The sequence below is a fragment of the Nyctereutes procyonoides genome, unplaced genomic scaffold (assembly GCF_905146905.1).
Source record: "Nyctereutes procyonoides isolate TBG_1078 unplaced genomic scaffold, NYPRO_anot_genome, whole genome shotgun sequence".
Lineage (NCBI taxonomy): Eukaryota > Metazoa > Chordata > Mammalia > Carnivora > Canidae > Nyctereutes > Nyctereutes procyonoides.
In genome coordinates this window covers 27,952,176-27,972,493 of record NW_026575139.1, presented here as the reverse complement: position 1 = coordinate 27,972,493, position 20,318 = coordinate 27,952,176, and the positions used below count along the sequence as shown (strand labels likewise).

The following is a 20,318-nucleotide window of genomic DNA, read 5'->3' as shown; positions in this document are numbered from 1 at the left end:
CTACTATTGACTGGAAGCCTTACTGAGAACATAGTCAACTAACAGGTATTTTGTATGGTATACGTGTTATATATGTACTGTATTCTTAAAATAAGCTGGAGAAAAGACATTGTTTTTAAGAAAAGCATAAGGAAAAGATGATATGTGTACAGCCCTGTAAAATATAAAAAAATCCACATATAAGTAGACCTGTTTATTTCAAACCTTGTTGTTCAAGGGTCAACTGTACATAGTTTTTTGTGAGATGCCCCCTTTGTATGCTCATCCTCTAGAAAATTCCATTAGACTTTGATAAGTGTATTCAGTATGGAGAGAACTTGACCTTTAAAATATGAAGTCTCCTCAGAAACATGGTGTATATATCCATTTTTTTTACTTGCCTTTTATGTCTCATAAAACTTCATATTTTTTCTAATGGATTCTGTGTATTTTTTAAGTTTATTTTTTATTAGGAAATGCATATCCTTGTATTATGGGTAAACAAGCAGAATGTAGACTCTGTGCTTAATCTGCTAGGCCTTGAATCACTTCCTGACTGTATGACCTTGGGAGATTAAGCCTTCTTATTTATGCCTTAGCTGCCTCATCTGAATGATGAGGCAAATAATAGTACTATATCCTATGATATAAAATACAAAGCATGAGAAATAAATCATATAAAGCACTTAGGACCATTCCCTTTTACAAAAAAATTTTTTTGAAGACTTTATTTATTCATGAGAGACACGGAGAGAGAGAGAGGCAGAGACACAGGCAGAGGAAGAAGCAGGCTCCATGCAGGGAGCTCAGTGTGGGACTCGATCCCAGGTCTCCAGGATTATGCCCTGGGCCGAAGGCGGCGCTAAACCACTAAACCGCTGAGCCACCAGGGCTGCCTGTTTTTTTTTAAAGGGGGCAGAGGGGCAAAGGGAGAGGGAAAGAGAATCCTCCCTGCTGAGCACAAAGCCCAATGACAGGGCTTGATCCCAGACCTGAGATCATGACCTAAGTCAAAAGGAAGTGTCATATGCTTAACCAACTGAGCCACCCAGACACCCCTAAAACCATTCTTGATACAGTAATCACTCAGTAATTGTTAGCTCTTATTTTTTCTGGATATTATACTGCTTTTAATTCCTTTCGTTACTGAATTGTTTTTCCATTTTCTTTTAGTTAAAAAAATTTATTGTGAAATATATGTATTTCAAAACAGCTTATCAATCATATCATTCAGTGTAATTTAGAGAATAATAATAAAGTGACTACTTGATTACCTACCACAAAACTTAAGAAATGAGATATTATACAAATATCATAGAAGCCTTTATGCACTTTTTTCCCATTTCATTCTATTTTTTCCTTCAAGAATGACCATTATCTTGAATTTTATGTTAATAATTCCCTTGCTTTTCTTTCTTGTTATACAGTCTTAGTTCATATTACTAAACGTATATTAATTTTATCTGCCGTAGGATATCCTGAAGAGAATAATACTGTATGTATTTTTCTGCAAGGGGCTTATTTGTAACAAATATTATATTTTATAGGCTTATAGCTATCATTTATTCATATTTACATTGCATAGTCTACCACTGTAGGAGTAGACTACAATTTTATTTATCCATGTCTTCTGAAAACATATTATTGTGTTTCCTGATATACCTGTGTATATCTAGTGACTATAAACTGATTCATAGGGATTTTCACATTCAGTTTTATTAGGTAATTCCGGCCTATTTGCCCAAATGATTGAACCAGTTTACACTCCCACCATTATATTGTTCCATATCTTCATCAATATTTTATTTTGATAAGCTTTAAAACTTTGCCATGCAAATAAGTGTTAAATATGTCTCATTGGGACTTCAGTTAAACTTCCTGATTACTAATGAGGTTGAGCATCTTATCATACATATTTGGTCCATTTAGTTTTTCTCTTTTTTCCAGTGCCCATTCATGTCTTGTTTCATTTTTCTTTTTTTTTCTCACTGAATAATAGGAATTTTAAAATTATATTCATGATACTACTACTTTATTGTTTATATACATTGCAGACATTTTCTCCTAGTTTGTGGTTTGTCATTTTGCTTTCCTTAAGGGGTTTTATGATTAGCATACATTCTTAAATTTAAGAATTACCATTTTTTGGTAATTAGCATTTTTATGTCTTATTTAATAAATTATTTCCTACACAAAGATCAGAAATATATTCTCTTATATTTTCTGTCAAAAGTTTTCTCATTTCAATGCAAATTATTTTAATTTATAGTGTCAGGGATTTGAGACTTTAGTTTCTTATGAATAACTGGTTTAATCAGTATTTATTAAATAGACTGTCTTTTTCCTTGGTGATCTGTAGTACTCATTCTGTCATTAAATTTCCATCTATAATGGGTGTGTTTCTGGGCTCTCTGTTCTGTTAATCTGGTTGTCTGTGCCTGGGCCATTACCATACTATCCTAGTTACTGTAGCTTCATAATATGACTTTTGGGATCTGGTGGGAAGACTTCCTACTTTGTTCTTTTTCAGGAGTGACTGTTACTCTTGGCTCTTTGTTCTTAGATATAAAACTTACAGCCTGTTGTAACAAGAACTTAGGATTTTTATTGAAATTACATTGACTATGTAGATTCCCTGTGAGAACTGAGATCTTTATTTTATTTATTTATTTATTTATTTATTTATTTATTTGTTTGTTTGTTTGTTTATAGACACAGAGAGAGAGAGAGAGACACAGGCAGAGGGAGAGCAGGCTCCATGCAGGGAGCCTGATGTGGGACTCGATCCTTGGTCTCCAGGATCACACCCAGGCTGCAGGCGGTGCCAAACCGCTGTGCCACCAGGGCTGCCAATGAGATCTTTATAATATTGAATCTCTCCCATTTATTTAGCCTTCTTTAATATCCTTCAGTAAAGATTTATCATTTCTTCATTAAAGTCTTGCATAGCTTTTGTTAAATTTGCCAAATTATTTTATAGCTTTTCTATTACAGAAATTTTTTTAAATTACCCTTTGGGATTTCTTTCCCCCTTTAAATATAACAATTTATTTTTTTCCTTGATTTTCTATAAATGATGATGGTTTTATTTCTTTCTTAGCCTCTACACTTGTTTAACTTTCATGGGCTATGATTTCTAGCACATGGTTAAAATAAAATAGTATTGGCTTACATCTTTGTCTTTTTCTAATATGAAAGTGTTTTGAAGTTTCACCATTAAATGAAATCTTTGTTGTAGATTTTTGTTCTTGATATCTGTTTTCCCCCACCCTCCCATTTGGGACTCATATTCTGTTCTGAGGAGAAGTGAACAAGAAAATACTTATTCTCAGAGCCTATCACTGTACTTGGTACAATGTAGTTGTCAGTTTGTTGCATGAATGATTGTATTAGAGCTACTTGAGCCTTACAGTTTTCATTGGTTCTGGTACAGCAGTTCAAAAATCCCTCTTAAATCTGTTTCTTAGAAAGAGTGAAAGTCATTTATGTCTGTGTTACATTTCTGATGTTTCAGAAGAGGAAATTAACACATTGGATTTTAGAATTTGAATACAAGTATTTTGGAGACCATATTTTCTGTTTCTCATGGCAGTAATGCTTGGAATATTGTGAATTAAGACCCATTTAAGCTATATGTGGGTAAATTTTAGGCTGAATTTTTTGAAGAGGATTTGTTTAAAGACTTTGTTTTTACCTATTTATACTTTTATGAACATCATAGTGATCTAGATTAGATTTGTAAATTTAGTACTGTAATGGTACTGTGAAGTTTCTGATTAAAGCCTGAGCAGTTAATGATACTAATCAACAAATTAGTTTGTGAAGTGTCCTTTATAATTCAGATTAGACCCCTTCTGCTTTTCTGCCTCTTCGTGTACCTGGTATTTTTTTTTTTTAACAGATGGGGAAATTAAGGCATAAAGGTAGAGATTCCCTGAATTTGGTGTATTGCTTACTGCAGTAGACCACTTTGCTTCTGTGAGAATTGTAAACTACTATACTTTCCAGGTATGTGCTGAAATTGCCATTGCCAAAAATCTGCAAGTCTTGCTAATAAAGAAAACTCTTACTCAGCCATTTTGTGTGTTTAGCTATATTTAGGGCAGTGACAGCTGGCTAAAAGTTCTACTTCTGAATTCATAGAGAAGAGAGGGATAGTAATTTTGCTAGAGGATGATTTTGTTACAAAAGGAACTGTCCATTTTTTCATTCATCCTTTTTTGCTCTAATACCTCCTTCCCACTCAGTGTTGGCCACTGGGCTCTAGTTCTGGATCCACTGTTTCTCAGCTGGGGGTGATTTTCCCCACAAGGAGACATTTGGCAATAATTGGAAACATTTTTATCACAACCAGGGGAAGTGTGGCTGACATTTAGTGGGTATAAGTCAGAAATGCTGCTAACCATCCTCCAATGCACAAGATAGTCCCCCACAGTCAGGAATGAAGTGGCCCCAAATGTCAGTAGTGCTGAGGTTAAGAAACCCTGTTTTAGACAATGGCATTTATTTTCGGTTCTGAAATGGAAAGAAAACTTGAATGCCAACTTTTTTGAAAGATAGGTGTTGGTGTTTTAGAGTGGACTTTAGAGCTGTACAGACAAGGTGTTCAAATCTTGTCTCAGTTCTCATTGGCTATAAGTACCTACATTCAGATGTGTGTATGGGGGAAAAAAAGATATAACAGATTGTAGACTACTGTGTAAATATTTGTATCCTTCCTTCCCACTTGAACTCCATTTACCAATGACCCAGTTTATGTTGTTCACTCCTTTGAGACCTTAGATTTTTACACCTTTTGGTTTCAGCTTTTTCATTTGTAAAATGAGGTTAATAATATTTATTTCTTAGATTTTAGGAGAATATTTCATGAGAAAATGCAAATAAAGCACATGCCCCTATGACTGGAATGTATTCAGTACTTAGTAAATATTTGCTTTTATTTGTTAATTATAATAACTACCTTCAGATTATAATCCTTTGTACTTGCTATCAGAAGTGATGTCTATAGCTAGGCAATATTGTCTATCAGCTGATGAATAGACAAAATGTGTTCTGTCCATGCAGTGCAGTATTATTTGGCTATAACAAAATATGAAGTATATAGTTGTTACAACATGTATCAACCTTGAAAACATTAGGCTAAGTGCAAGAAGCCATTCACAAAGACCACACATACTATGATTCCATTTATATGAAACATGCAAAACAGGAAAATCTATAAGGACAGAAAACAGATTTCTGGCTACTTACGGCTGAGGGTGGATGGGATGGCTAGGGGGTAATAGCTAAAGGGGTTTGTTATGGAGGTGATAAAAATTTCTAAAATTAACTATGGTGAGGGTTGCATGACTTTATAAATATATTAAAAACTGTTGATTTGCCAAGTTTAAATGGATAAATTGGATAATACATGAATTATATACCAATAAAGTTGATGTATATAAATTAGGGAAGATGGGGCCTCTTTATCCTTTCTCTGGGCTTGAATATTTTATTCCTTAACCTTCACGTTGCTCTTCATCTTCTGATTTCCGTGGACTCTGACTTAGAGAATGCATTCTGGAGAAGAGTGGAGACAACACTGATGTTGCTGGTTAGTACTCACCACTCATTCAGTGTGGTGATAGCTGTCTATACATACATACTCAAGATTTTGCCAGATTAGAAACAGATTTCTCATTCTGACCTACATATCCATATGAGTTAACACCAAACAGCTAACACACTTGAACATGTTTCACTTTTTTCACACATGGATATTTGTGCACTGAATTGCTATCAAATTTGTAACTGAGTTGCAGTATATTTTATTTGTATAAATGGATAGCAAGTTAGGAAGCTAATTTTTTTTATTGAACATAAATTAGCTAACTGCAGTCAGTGGCCTAGAGTTTAAAACCCATGAATTAAATAGGGATATAATAGGAGACCATTAATAATAAGTCACTAGAATTCAAACAACTGTAGTGATAAATATTTATTAAATGGAAGGTTTATTTGTAAGCAAATTCTATTGTGCCCATAGGTTTTGTGTGTGTGTGTGTGTGTGTGTGTGTGTGTGTGTGTTTAAGATTTTATTTATTCACAAGAGACACAGAGAGAGGCAGAGACATAGGCAGAGGGAGAAGCAGGCTCCCTGCAAGGGATCCCAGGACCCCGGGATCACAACCTGAGCCAAAGGCAGACACTCAACCACTGAGCAACCCAGGTGTCCCCTGCCTGTAGTTTTTGATTGCAGCTGTCAGAATATGTTATTGAAATAGGCTTTGGGAATTTATGGCACACACTACTGAAAAGTCTGTGTGTGAGGGATGTCTTCAAATTGGCAACATACGGTTTCAGTTACTTCATGATCCAGCTTCCCTTGACCAGGCTGGGCTCCTTCGTTTTCAGTTGACTTCTTAGACAGACAGTGTCCCCCCTTATGGTTGTAAAATGCCTACAGCAGCACACCAGGCCTTAAATCTTCTCGGCATTTAGACTAGCAGATACAGAGAAATATCCTTTCAACAGTAGACCACTCCTGACCTGATTCATACTAGCCTGAGTTGGGTCCTGTGCTTGTTCTAGAACTAAGTTTTGTTACCGAAAGAATGAAACATGCTAATTGGCTTTGGCCAGTGGTGTTCACCCCTGAACCTGACCATATGGTCAACATTACCCAAAACCATGAGGGAGTTTAGTATGAGGTGGCTCAACAGAAGAATTTTGGATTGCTTTTTAGTGGTGGTGTTAACCAGATGATTGAACTAGAGGCTGGGTGGCAGGATAGTTTATATCTGCTCTAATTCTAGCCTGTATACTAGAACTTTTATCTTTGATAATAGTAACTTAATAGTTACCAAGTACTTTCTCTCTATAAACCAGGTAGAATGAGTAAAAATCTTTGGGTAAAAATAGGATTATGGTAACTTTTAGGCCTGGGTTGTTGTAAAAGTTATGTTCCTAAGGAAGCTTATTATAAACTTTCTATAAGTTTTTTGAAATTTCTGTGATCTTTTCCCCTAATTTTAGGATCCTCTTATCTTTTTTTTTTTTTTTTTTCTCCACGGCTTCAAGGTCTGTGGTGTGACAACCTGGCTGTGGGAGGGTGGGCAGTAGATCTGGGGGAGAAGGGACTCCCCATGGGCTTAACTTATCTTTAAGTACTCTTTGTGGACTTCCTCACTTCTTTGAACTTAGTACACTTCTCTCTTGTCTTTCTAATGCCTGTTTTACTACATCATTTTGTTTTTGAAACTTAAGCCTTTCTAACTCATTACAAATCTAAAATCTTAGCTTTCTATTTTTGTAAAACAAGTTAGTATCCTAGTTAAATGCTATTAACATAAGAAATACAGGTGTAATTAGCTTGACAAGGTGGACTGTTTGTCCTGAATGTCCATCATAGTGTCCTGCAGCTCAGTCAGCCTGTGTTCTTGGAGAGTTGGCAGTGGAAGATCTGATTGCTTTCTGTGTTTGCCATGGCCAATTTCTCTTTGCTCTTGGGAAACAAAAGGCAAATCATGTCTTTGCTAGAGTGGTTTTATGGCACATGTCATAAAAGATGTGCTATATTTAGCATCTATAATTGTAATTAAGGCTAGTTTCTAATGTTGGATTGAGTGAAGAGCGTTTGGGAGACTTTTAAATATTTTCAAGTAGTGATGTGGTTATAAAATAGTTTAGATTATAAGACACATGAATAGTGATCTTTTTAATTGCTATTTGCTCTATAGAAATTAGAACCTTTTAGTTTTATAGAGAAAGGTATTATAATTTAAAATTAATAAACAAAAAAACATTGGTGGCAGAATAATGACAATTACTCTCTTGTTCTCATTTTTTTTCCACAGTGATCCTGGTGGAGGGATTGAAATGTCTGAGTTCATTCGAGAGGCCACACCCCCAGTTGGTTGCAGTTCAAGAAATTCTTATGCTGGCCTAGATCCAAGCAACCAGGTAGGAACCTGTAATTTTGTTTTGTCTTTTTCCCTCCTCCTGATGGTGGTCTCCAGTAATTCTGTCTGTAATAGTTGGTGTTTGGGGTCATCATGCTGATTAATAAGTTTTTGATTGTTTATTAATAATATCTTTTGCTAGTATTCTTATTTTTTTTTCAAATATTTTATTTATTTATTCATGATAGAGAGAGAGAGGCAGAGACACAGGCAGAGGGAGAAGCAGGCTCCATGCAGGGAGCCTGATATGGGACTCGATGCCGGGACACCAGGATCATGCCCTTGGCTGAAGCAGGTGTTTAAACCGCTGAGCCACCCAGGCTGCCCTGGTATTCTTATTTTTAACTGAATTTTCACATTAAGTACATTTTTGCTATGCACACATTATGTGCTCATTGCCCAGGGTACTTTTGATCACAACAGTTGTGGTGAATGCCCTTGGGAAAATTAGGTCCTAACTTTCACTGTCTTATTTACCTTCACATTTTTGGTATTAGAGGGGGTAGGTGTCTGCGGCTATTCCTAGCTTAAGCATGGCAAAAAAAGTAACTTCTTCAAAATCTACACTTATTGGGGTGGGCACTAAGTAATTTATAGAATTGTTGAATCAGTGCATTGTACACCTGAAACTAATATGTGTTAATTATATATCATAAAACTTCCTCAAAATCATGCTCTTCAAGGTGTTCATGGTAGAGCTAGATGTAGAACACAGAACTGTTTTTGCCAATTTTAATGTCTTTCTGTTCTGTGACTTTTAACTTTTTATTTTTTAAAAAAGATTTTAGTTATTTATTAGAGAGAGAGAACAAGCTGGGTGAGGAGAAAGGAAGAGGGAGAGGAAGAGGAAGAAGCAGACCCTCCCGCTGAGCAGGGAGCCTGAAGCCAGGCTCCATCCCAGGACCCTGGGATTGTCACCTAAGCCCAAGGCAGACGCTTAACTGACTGAGCCACCCAGGCACCCCTATAACTTTTAACTTAAAATAGTAACTCTGAAAATATGTTCTCAAAACTTGGCTGACACCTGCTGTACTGTCATTCTGTCTAACCCCAGCTGGGCCTTCACTGCTGCATTTCTTTGTCTCATCCAGAGCCTCTCCCACACAAATCGAAGTCCCACTTATGCTTGCTTGCCTTCTCAGCAAAGTCTGATAGCTGGAGTAACGCTATAGAAGCCTAAGGGAGTAAACCTAGCCAGATGCTGAGAGCTCTTGTCATAGTGGAACTTTAGATAACTTTGGGTTGTGTTGGGTTCCTCTGTCAGCCCTTACATTATATAGAAGAGGAAACCGCTGATTTTTATCAGGGTCTAGACCTCCGCTTCTTGATTTTCACTGCAGTCTTTCTACTGTTCTCCTGCACTACTTGTGAGTTGATATCATTCTTCCTCCTTTCTGAATCAGAGACTTCATTTTTTAAATTTTCTGGCCTAACTCTAACTTTTGTTATAACCATCCTGTTTCTCAAGATTTTCAGAGACCTGTGGTATTGCCTCTTTTCTGTTGCAGATGGAGTGCATATGTATGTATGTGTATATGTATGTATATATTTATTTTAAAGTATTATTTATTCATGAGAGACACACACAGAGAGAGGCAGAGAGATGAAGAGGGAGAAGCAGGCTCTTCGCAGGGAGCCTGATGTGGGACTCCTCCCTGGACCTGGGATCACACCCCGAGCCAAAGGCAGACACTGCCAAGCCACCCAGGCATCTCTTATGTATTTATTTTGTACTTGGTTTTTGTGTGATCACATGTAGCAGTCTGTAAGCCTCTGCAGAATAAGTTTTCCTCTTTCCTCCATGGCCTAATAGACTGCCTTGTGCATACTTGACTTTCAGTGAATGGGTGCTAATTGTCTTTATCTATATAGATAATATAACTTTAGAGGTAGAATCAGACCTGGCTCTTCATTTAGCCAGTGATTAAGAAGCAGACCTAATTACCCTGACTGCCCCACAGTACTACTGTTCCACATTGTTTTGCCCTATGCTGTCTCAGAAGAGTACTAGGGAAAACACCATGTTCTGTGAATCAAAATCTTGAATAGGGTCTTGTTTCCTAATATATTTTGATAGAAGACTTGCCTCTGTTTGAATTGTGTTTCATGATTCAAATTTCCAAGGGGATGAATTTTTGGTAGCAGTTTCAGTTGTGATTAAGTGTGGTATAGAATAAATAGGTCCTTAAATTAAATTTGTGTTCTTTCCGTAACAAACAGAGGGGAAATGTTGGAGTTAAAAACAACAGCAACAACAGCAATGGGACACCTGGGTGGCTCAGTTAAGTGTCAGTCTCTTCATTTCAGCTCAGGTCATGATCTCAGGGTTGTGAGATCAAGCCTAGTGCTCTGGATTCTCTCTCCCTTTTCCTGTGCCCCTCCCCTGTGCTCATGTATGTATTTTCTTTCTCTCTCTCAAAAATAAATAAAATGAAAAAGAAACATTATTGCAAAGGGTTGTGACATTTTAATTAGATCCATACCTTTAAATTTTTAATTTTCACAATACTAGTTTAAAGAGAAGTGTTATTATCCTTGATCCTCTTTTGGTTGGCCTTGCTTTCTCATTCTCTTCATGAAGTGAATGAAATGGCTTAATCTTTAGATATGGCTGCATATTTTGTATGCTTAATTAACCCTGGCCTTTGTCCATAATGACAGATGTTGGCAATGTCAGATTACCAAGGGAATTAAGCCTATGTTTTTCCCACAATCTTTTGGAGAGCCATACTACCCCCCCCCCGCCTTTTTTTCAGTAGGACAGCTGAAAGGGTACAGCAGTGACCAGCCATCTTCAATAACTCGACCATAGCATTGTGTCTTTTGGAACTTGCCCTACTTGTTTTAGGGAGGGACTCCCATCTTGAGTGTTATTAAAGCTTGCCTGCACATAAATGCGCAGCATACCTAATTTGGTTTTCCTTAAAATATTAACTCTTGTATAAAAATGGGCAAATATTGAAAGTTACTATGCTACTTAGATTTTGGTATTTTAGTTTTATCCTGTTTATAACAAAATAAATGGTTGACATAATTACTGTTCCCCTTTAGGGTAGTTGGAGTGAAGAAGTAGAGTCAGCCTTTCTGTATATTGGTGGAGATATTACCAGTAGACATACTGTGTTTCTTGTTCATATTTTATCATATAGCATTTGTTACACATTATCATAATTGTTTATGTAAGTGTTTTCTATACTAGATAATGAACTTGAGCATGGTGACTATGTCTTAATCATTGTGGTCATTCTTTCCTTCTTGCCACCTTTTCTCTTCTCCCTTCCATCTTCCACTCTCTATTTCCTTTCCCTTTCTTTTTCCTTGTTTTTTTGTCCTGTACCTCCCTCTCTTTCTTTTTGTCACTTGTCTTCCCTCTAACATTTCAGTGCCCGATAGTTTTCAAGTCAATTTAATGGGGAGTGGGTCTTAGCCTCAGAGAGTTTACAATGTCAGGGTAGATGTGCTATAAGTGACCAAAGTCATAAACATGATATATGCTACCAGGGAACTATAAATCTAAGATGCAAAGTAATCATTGTCATAGGAATTGTACAGAAAAGGGGTTAATGATTTTAGAGGTGAAAATAATTGTTTCCAGCCAGAGGAGGGGCAAAGCCTTCATGAAGGAGGTAGCCTTTGCCTGATTGTTCTTTAGTTGGAAGAAATTTTTCTTCTCTGACACCTATAAGCCTTTCTGACCTTTCCTATGGCACTTACCAAGGAGAAGAAACAACCAAACCATTTTTGGTTTGTACAGACCACTTTTTTTTTTTCTTAAAAATTTCCTTTTCTAAATGTGTTCATTTTTAGAAAAATAGCTAGTGAGGGAAAGGAAACAGAAGAAAAAAAATCATCCATAATGTCATAATAAAAAAACATTTTTAAAAAAGTTGAGATTATAGTGTGCATGCTGTTTGGAATTTGATTTTCTTTGTTGAATATATCATGAGTGTTAATGTCACTTGGTGTTTTTCTGCAGTGACATTTTTGCGAATGCATTCTTCTATTTGGATGTACTCTAGTTCGTATTCTGAGTCCTCTGTTTCTTTTTTTTTTTTTTAAGATTTTATTTATTTATTCATAGACACAGAGGCAGAGGGAGAGGGAGAGGCAGGCTCCATGCAGGGAGCCCGATGTGGGACTCGATATCCCTGGTCTCCAGGATCACACCCCAGGCTGCAGGCGGCGCCAAACTGCTGTGCCACCGCCACCAGGGCTGCCCTGAGTCCTCTGTTTCATATGTAAATAGTCCCGACTCCTTTATATGAAAGGGGCATAAATTTAATAATACAGAAAAGCATGAAAAGTAAAATATAACCACCCATTGTATCCATTACAAAGGCTTTTGTCAGCAAGTAATAGAACTCAACTAATTAAGTGACTTAAAGAAATAAGAGTTTATGTTTGTCCTCCAAGTCTGGAGGTGGATGTGTAGCATTTGTTCAGCATCTCAATTCATGTTAGGGCTTGGATCAGCTTTTCCCTCAGGATTGCAGGATGAGCATGGAATATTTTTCCATCTCTTTGTGTCTTCCTCAATTTCTTTTAGAAGTGCTCTGTAGTTTTTAGGGTATAGATCCTTTACCTCTTTGGTTAGGTTTATTCCTAGGTATCTTATGCTTTTGGGTGCAATTGTAAATGGGATTGACTCCTTAATTTCTCTTGCTTCAGTCTCAGTGTATAGAAATGCCACTGATTTCAGAGGAGGACACTTGGCAGGATGAGCACTGGGTGTTGTGCCGAATGTTGGCAAATTGAACTCCAATAAAAAAAATTAAAACAAACAAACAAACAAACAAGGATTGCGGGATGAGCACAGTAGCTTCAGTCATGAATGACCCTGTTGAAAGATCAGAAGCAGGCAACAGTGCGGGCGGAGTTGTCCTTGATTGTTGTCTTCTCAGACATGCAAAGATCTTTCCCTGGAGCCCTCCAGCAGACTCTCACACATGTTCATTGACCAGAACCAGAACACATATCTAGACCGGGGACTGGGCCACTTCTCATAGATCAAAAGATAACCCAACATCTGAACAAAGTGGGAACCTTGTTAAGGAAAGAAAAGGGAACACTTTGCAGTGGCAGACAAGATAACTACTATACCCATATTCAAAAGTTGTTTCTTAAGCTTAAATTTCCAGAAGGATGTGCATATAAAGTTAGGGTTTTTTTGCTTGCTTGTTTGCTTACTTGTTTTTTTTTTTTTTTGTCTAGGAAGTTATGTATATTATTCTAGCTGAAAAATAACATATGTTCTATAACTTGTCTAGCAGGTGTGATGAGAATGAAACTTTATTTTGTAGTAAAATGCTTTTTGACCTTTTTCTGTCTAGTTGCAGTGCCTTTTATAGCTAATTGAAAGCAGGAATTAGGAAAAATCAGGATCATCAAGCTTAATAGTTCAAAAAATGTTGCAAAGCTTATTTATTTATTTTTTTGGCCGCATCAAAATGTAGTAGTTCTAGCTTGTTTGAATATGCTTATTTTTTACTCACCTTTTCACTGACATATAACTATTATATAGCATAGTATGTACTACTTAAGTGTATAGCAGAGTGGGTTTTTGCATATATATACACCCTTTAATTGCCGTCCAGATCAAGAAAGTCTCTCATGCCCCTTCAAACTCAATATTAACTTATATTTTGAGCAAATTTCTTACTTTATATTCCTCTATCAGTTGAATCAGTAAAAGGAAAGATTTGGGGGGGTACCTACTTGGCTCAGTCAGTAGAACATGCAGTTCTTTGATCTCGGGGTTGTGAGTTTGAGCCCTAGTTGGATGTAGAGATAACTTAAAAATAAAATCTTAAAGGAAGGAAAGATTTGGTAAAATACAAAATATTATATGAGTACTCTTAATTGTATTATAAAATATTAACTTTGCTTGACTGTGTTCTTAAATCCCTTGAAAACAGGTTCTAGAAAGTTAGTAAGATTTGTGGATTTAGTAACTATCATGTTATGTTTGGTTTCCTTAATGTGTTTGTGGAATCGTGGTATTTATTTATATGATTTTTATGGTAGTATAGTGAATGATGGCTGAGATTTTAGGGAGGTGTTATATCATCTGGGAATATAAGCATTGAAAACTCAACAGATTTTAGTTTTCTTTTTATAGTTAGTGCCAGTCATTTTTTGTGAATCCTTTAGTTTTTAAATTTTTTATATATATGTTATAGTAGTCTGCAAAGAAGTACTTTTTGTCTAGAAGTCAGGAAAGTGTATGTTGATACACTAATGGTTTGACAGCAAGAGTTAGGTTGTTTTTTGTAACATATGTTTATGTTAAAGTTTTGTCCCAAACCTTTTTTTATGTGCCCTGATAAGTCTAAATTTGTTTCAGATAGACTCAACACCTAGTTTTGCTTTTTTTTTTTTTTTTTTTAAGATTTTATTTATTTATTCATGAGAGACGCACAGAGAGAGGCAGAGACACAGGCAGAGAGAGAAGCAGGCTCCATGCAAGGGAGCCTGATGTGGGACTCAATCCTGGGACTCCAGGATCACACCCTGGGCCTAAGGCAGATGCTCAAAACCACTGAGCCACCCAGGTGTCCCTGCTTTTATTTGTAATATGAACATGTCACAACACAATATAAAAAGTGATAGTAATTGTATGGCATGTATTGCTTGATGTTGGCGGCATCTTGCTCTGTGGGCTCCCCATCAATTCTAAGCATGCAGAGGGATTCAGTGTCATCATTCATGCACATAGTAATGTATATGCAGAATGTGCGACAACAAACAGGTTAGGCAGCTCTGATACAACATGCCCAGCGGGTGTCTTTTAATACTGGTACAAGTGACTGATAGCATGTTTTGATAATATGATAGTTTTGCTTGATAATCTTGCTAGTTTATGTTGATAATGACATAGCATTTTAATTTATTTTACTTCATATCTTATTTTCAGATTGGATCTGGTTCCTCTCGTCTTGGAACAGCAGCAACTATTAAAGGTAGACATTATCTAAGTTGAAAGTTGCCTGTGACTTTCCATTTCATTTTTGGATGTAATAAAGATAACTGAGTACTGTATATTCACATGTAATTAAAAATCATTCTTGAAATTATTTTGTAGATGTAATATGTATCTTACACTAAGAGTTACTTGATTTAAATTTTAAATTTGGGTTCTCTTTTCATCATCTGGATTTCACAAATGTATTTGAACATTTGCATTACATTGCATGAATTATAAGTTTTAATTCATAAGAAACTTCCTTGCCTTGAAGGAAAATACTTTGATGGGTTTTGGTGAGGTTTGCATATAACTGAGTAATTTAATGTGAAACCTTTAAATTGGAGTTCAAATGAAATAGTAAAAAAGAGGGAAAGTGGTTTTTTGTAAATCTTATATAGCCTTTTACATACATCCATTTCAGATGAATTTTTTTACCATATACTTTTTTAGGGGAATTTTTATAATTTTCCCTGGGAAGGAAATTTATATTGTTGCAAGTTATTATTACATAATTTGTTTCTTTTTAAAAAGTGTGTCTTTTTTTAAAAAGTGTGTCTTTTTAAAGAAAGTTTTATTAGCTAACAGTATGAAGCTTTCTTTATTATTTGGTTTATAGTGCTGTGAGAATAAAGATGTGGTCTGATTGTCCATGATGCTTCCTATTAATTCAGTGCATCATCCATTATTATAACCCATGGTATACAAAAACTACTCTAGTAGGCATCATGTGGTAGTATAGTATATAGTACGCTAGAGCAGTTGCTATCCTTTCTTGTTATGCCACACTCTGCAGCCTTTACTTTTAATGTAATGCTTTTACATGTTTCTCTTAACTTTGTAGGAGATACAGACACCGCTAAGACTTCTGATGATATCAGTTTAAGTCTGGGCCAGAGCTCTAGTCTTTGTAAGGAAGGAAGTGAAGAACAAGGTAAGAATACTTCACACTGATGTTATATATTGTAGTGGCCAGGATAAGTTCGTAGAATATGCCACTCACATTTTGGCAGAAGTTTATAATAATTCAATATGATATTTTTAAGAAATATTAAAATAAATTAACTAGGATAATAGTAAAACAATGTTATAAGTACTTTTAGCTTAATGGAATTCAATTACACATGTTCTGCCAAGTAGACATGGAGAGAAAAATTTTATGAGTCTGTGCCTTGGAGTGAGTATGAGATAGGAAGTTATCTGCCAGTCTGTAGTGTGTCAGAGCATCTTGCCTAGTTTAGTAACCTAGTAAAACTGTTATTTTCCATCTAGTATGACCTCTAAATGCCAATTGCTCCATATCTTGCCCAACAGTATATTTTAGTAGAGAAATAAATTGCTTTTGGACTTAAAAGAAACTATGTCTGCCTCCAACATGGTACTTCTTATAGCAGATTTTTAATAAAAATTTGGTTTTTAAATGTTTTTTCCCCCCTCCATATTCAATTCCATTATAAATGAGTATTTTGGATTTATTGGAGTTTTTTTTTAAGACCTGCAACATTTTTATGTTTCATTTTTAATTTTCAGACATGAAAGGATGGATATGTTATCCCATTTCCAAATGGAGATTATCCCAAGTTACATAATCAGTGAGACAGAAACCCATTTCCCTATTTCTGACCTGTTGTTTATTAGCTGATGTGTGATTTTTGGAAGGCAGACAGGCTGATAAATTTTGTAATTAAGTACAGGAAATTTATGAAGTTACAAATAGATTACTGAATTATGATATTTTCCTATTAATTTAATATTTTATCCTGGTCCAGTTCTTACAAGCATGTTTTATTCCTGATACTTGGAATATAAGTTTATTGTGTTGTAACTCTGCTTTTTAGAATTGCAGTATCCTGTCCTTTATTTGCTTTTGTGGACAACTACTGCTGACATTGCCCTCTACCTCTAAAAAAAACTTCTAAACATACTGTATAATATAGAAATTATTTTCTTATAAAAGGCTAAGATGAATTAATTAGTTTGAGAATTACAGTGTCCCTTTCTGTGATATGTAATCATCAGAATGTCTCAAAAATTAGGTAATGATCTTGGGCTAGTGCCACTGCTTTTAGGGTCATATTTCTTTATTTTGTATCTGGAAAGTACTATACTTAAGAATTTTGTAGTACGTTGGGTTGGGAATTACATGCACACAGACCTCCCATGCAGATACATATTGACATAGATAGTGATGTCTAACACTCACTGAGCACACACTATTATTTAGGCTAGAGGTCAGCAGACTTTTTCTGTAAATGGTCAGATAACTTTGTAGGCCATATGGTCTCTCTCGCACCTACCCAACTGCCATTGTAGAGTGCAAGGAACCGTAAACAGCACATAAATGGGTAAGCGTGGTTGTGTTACACTAAAACCTTATTCAAGAGCAGGCAGAGGGCCAGTTTGGCTCCATGGGTCTTAGTTTGTCAGCCACTAGTTTAGGTCTTCTTTTAAGCATTTTATATGCATTCACACCATTAATTGTCACTGTAAGCATTTGCTGTTAATAATATGATTCTCACATTGCATATAAACATATTATGGCTTAGAAAGGAGTTATAAGAAACTTCCTCAAAGTCACACAGCTACAAAGTGGCAGTCCTATAATTGAAATCTAGTTTGTTTTTTTTTAAGATTTTATTTATTTATTCATGAAAGACACGGAGAGAGAGGCTGAGACACAGGCAGAGGGAGAAGCAGGTTCCCTGCAGGGAGCCCAATGTGGGACTCGATCCCAGGACTCTGGGATCACACCCTGAGCTAAAGATGGATGCTCAACTGCTGAGCCACCCAGGCATCCCTGAAATCTAGTTTTGAATCATGCTTTTAATTGCTTTGTTACACAACTTTTATACAGTTCAGGAACTTCTATCATTTTAATATGATAACATTTAACACATAGATAACATAGATAACATTTAACAGATATTATTTAGTACTCATTATGTGGTCTGAGCACCATTCTAAGTACCGGAAATAAATCAGTGAACAAAAAAAAAATTCCATCTTTGTGTGGCTTCCATACTACTGGTATGGAATCATACCAGTATAAATCAAATATATATGCAATAGAAGGGACAGAAGATAGGGAATGGTGGGGGCTGGGAAGTGTTTAAGTTTCCTCCTCAAGGGAGGAAAACCTTGCTAAAAGCGAAGACCTGAAGGAGGTGAAGAAGTGAGCTATCAGGATATTCAAGGGGGTGGGGAGAGAGGCTGCCTCTAAGTAGAAGAAATACTATTCGCAAAAGTCTTAATGTAATAATATGCCTGTCAGATTTGAAAAATAGTGTGGTTGATGTGAAGTAAGTGAGGGGACAAATCGTATAGTCCTGTAAACCATTTTAAAGATTGTGGTTTGGGGTGCCTGGGTGGCTCAGTTGGTTGGGCATCTGTCTTCAGCTCAGCTCATCCTGGGAGCCTGCTTTTGCCTCTCCTTTGCACCCTCTCTTTCTCAAATAGATTTCTTTTCTTTTCTTTTTTTTTTTTTTTTAAAGAAAGGTCATTGGGATGCCTGGGTGGCTCAGTGGTTGAACGTCTGCCTTTGGCTCAGGGCATAATCCCAAATTCCTGGGATCAAGTCCCACATTGGGCTTCCTGCATCGAGCCTGCTTCTCCCTTTGCCTACATCTCTGCCCCCCCCCCTCTGTGTCTCATGAATAAATAAATATTTTTTTTAAAAAAAAAAGATCATAGTTTTAATTGCCAGTCAAATGAGGAACTGCTAAAGGGATTTGAGCAGAAAGAGTGTCATGATCTCAATTACAGTTTTATAGAATCACTGTAGCTTCTATGTTGAGATTAAGAGGGGCAAAGGCTGAAGCAGGAAGCTCAGTTAGCAGATGATTGCAATAATACAGGGCACAGATCAGGGCAGAAGAAGTAGTCTGACTGTGGATAGAAGATAATCAATGAGAGGCTATGTTGATGTTGATGGCTTTGGATATATTATGTGAGAGAAATAGTACTCATGGATTACTGAAAGGTTTTTGGGTTAAGTGATGGGGAGGATGGGAAGAGGGAAAACTGAGAAGGAGCAGATTTAGGAGCAGGGAGAGCAGGGAGGAGGGTAAGATAGGGTGTTCAGTTTTGAGCATCAGTATGAGATGCTGTTGGACTTCTAAGTAGCAATAATTAGTAGATAATTAGGTAAGTCTGGATTTCAGGTAAGAAGTCTGGGTTGAGGTATTAAATTTAGGAGTTTTCAGTGTATAAATACCAAAAAAATCTAGTCTCTAGTCATGTCAGCTGTGGGTTGGCTTATCATGAAGTTCATAAACTAAGTGGGCAAGCCTGCATGGTTAGCCTAGGTTAGGTGTCCTGGCTGCCCTGATCCAAATTTGTTGGTCATGGCTATGATTTGGCACCACCTAGTGGCAGATGCTCATTCTGGCTTCATTATCAGGGCTCTTGGGGTCCTCTGGCTGGTTTGGGTTTACTGGACAGTGATATTTTACTTGATTGGCAGGCAGTTAGTGATTAGTTGGCACTCATCTTTGTATCAACATGATTCAGAGTGATTGAGAGTGAACCAAGGATGTAGGGATGTGTGCTCTGCTTTTTTACTTTTAAGAAGGGATTATCTATCATTTCCCTCTCCAGTTGCACTCATGTCTTCCCTACGCAAAATCAGTACTTCAGCCTATTCCCATATGAGTGTGGGGGCTGGGTAGAAGATGGAGGAACCTAGTTACAAGTATTTCTGAATTTTAGTTATCATGGGACCAGAATACTGGATGAGAGAAAAGAGGGAGTGTAGATGTAAAAATGAGAAGCTGCTAGGATTGAACTTTGAACCACTTGAGTTTAATAGGTGCAGGAGACTGAGTAGGAACACCAGGTAGGGCGCAGAAGACCTAGAGTGTTATATCCCAGTTTTTCAAGGAAAGTGCAGTGCTCAGCTTTGTCAAACGTTGGTCATAGACCAGGTGATACAACTTGACCGTGGGATTAGCAGGGCAGAGGTTGTGGGTGACTTTGATGAGCATATTCATGATGGGGATCAGAATTAGAGGAGGTGAGCTGAAGAGAGTGAATACAGACTATTCTTGGTAAATTTGTGTAAAGGGGATCAGAGATGCAAGGTGTGAAAATCAGCAGGGAAAGTGAGGATAAAGGAGAGATTTGGATTTTGTAAGAATGCATAAGAGAACAGCTTGTTTTTTGTAATTGATGAAGATGATCCAGAAGAGAGGAGGAAAATGTGGTTTTTGTTTTTGTTTATGAAAGGAACATATGTTAATTTTAGAAAAGATGGTTAATTTGAGGAAAATAATTCACACTTTTGGCACTGAAATAACTTGATTTTTTTTTGGTGTATCACTTTTTAAAATTATTTTTGTATTGTGTTATAATTCATGTACTGTAAAATTCACTCTTCTAAAGTGTACAACTCAGTGGGTTTTTTTTTTTGTAATTTTACACAGTTGTGCACTCATCACCAC

General features: G+C 36.4%; 1 protein-coding gene across 8 annotated transcripts in view; it reads left to right on the top strand.

The window, feature by feature from the left end:
* The window catches only part of PCNX1 (pecanex 1), a 158,603-nt gene that overhangs the window by 35,553 nt on the left and 102,732 nt on the right, over window positions 1-20,318 (top strand). For 7 of the 8 annotated variants that reach the window (XM_055303723.1, XM_055303722.1, XM_055303720.1 and 4 more), the window contains exons 3-5: window positions 7,815-7,920; window positions 14,833-14,878; window positions 15,725-15,814. In XM_055303723.1, coding sequence (XP_055159698.1) covers window positions 7,815-7,920; window positions 14,833-14,878; window positions 15,725-15,814 — 242 coding nt within the window. Of the gene's footprint in view, window positions 1-3,880; window positions 3,988-7,814; window positions 7,921-14,832; window positions 14,879-15,724; window positions 15,815-20,318 lie in introns of all 8 variants that reach the window. The other variant, XM_055303726.1, reaches the window with a different exon arrangement.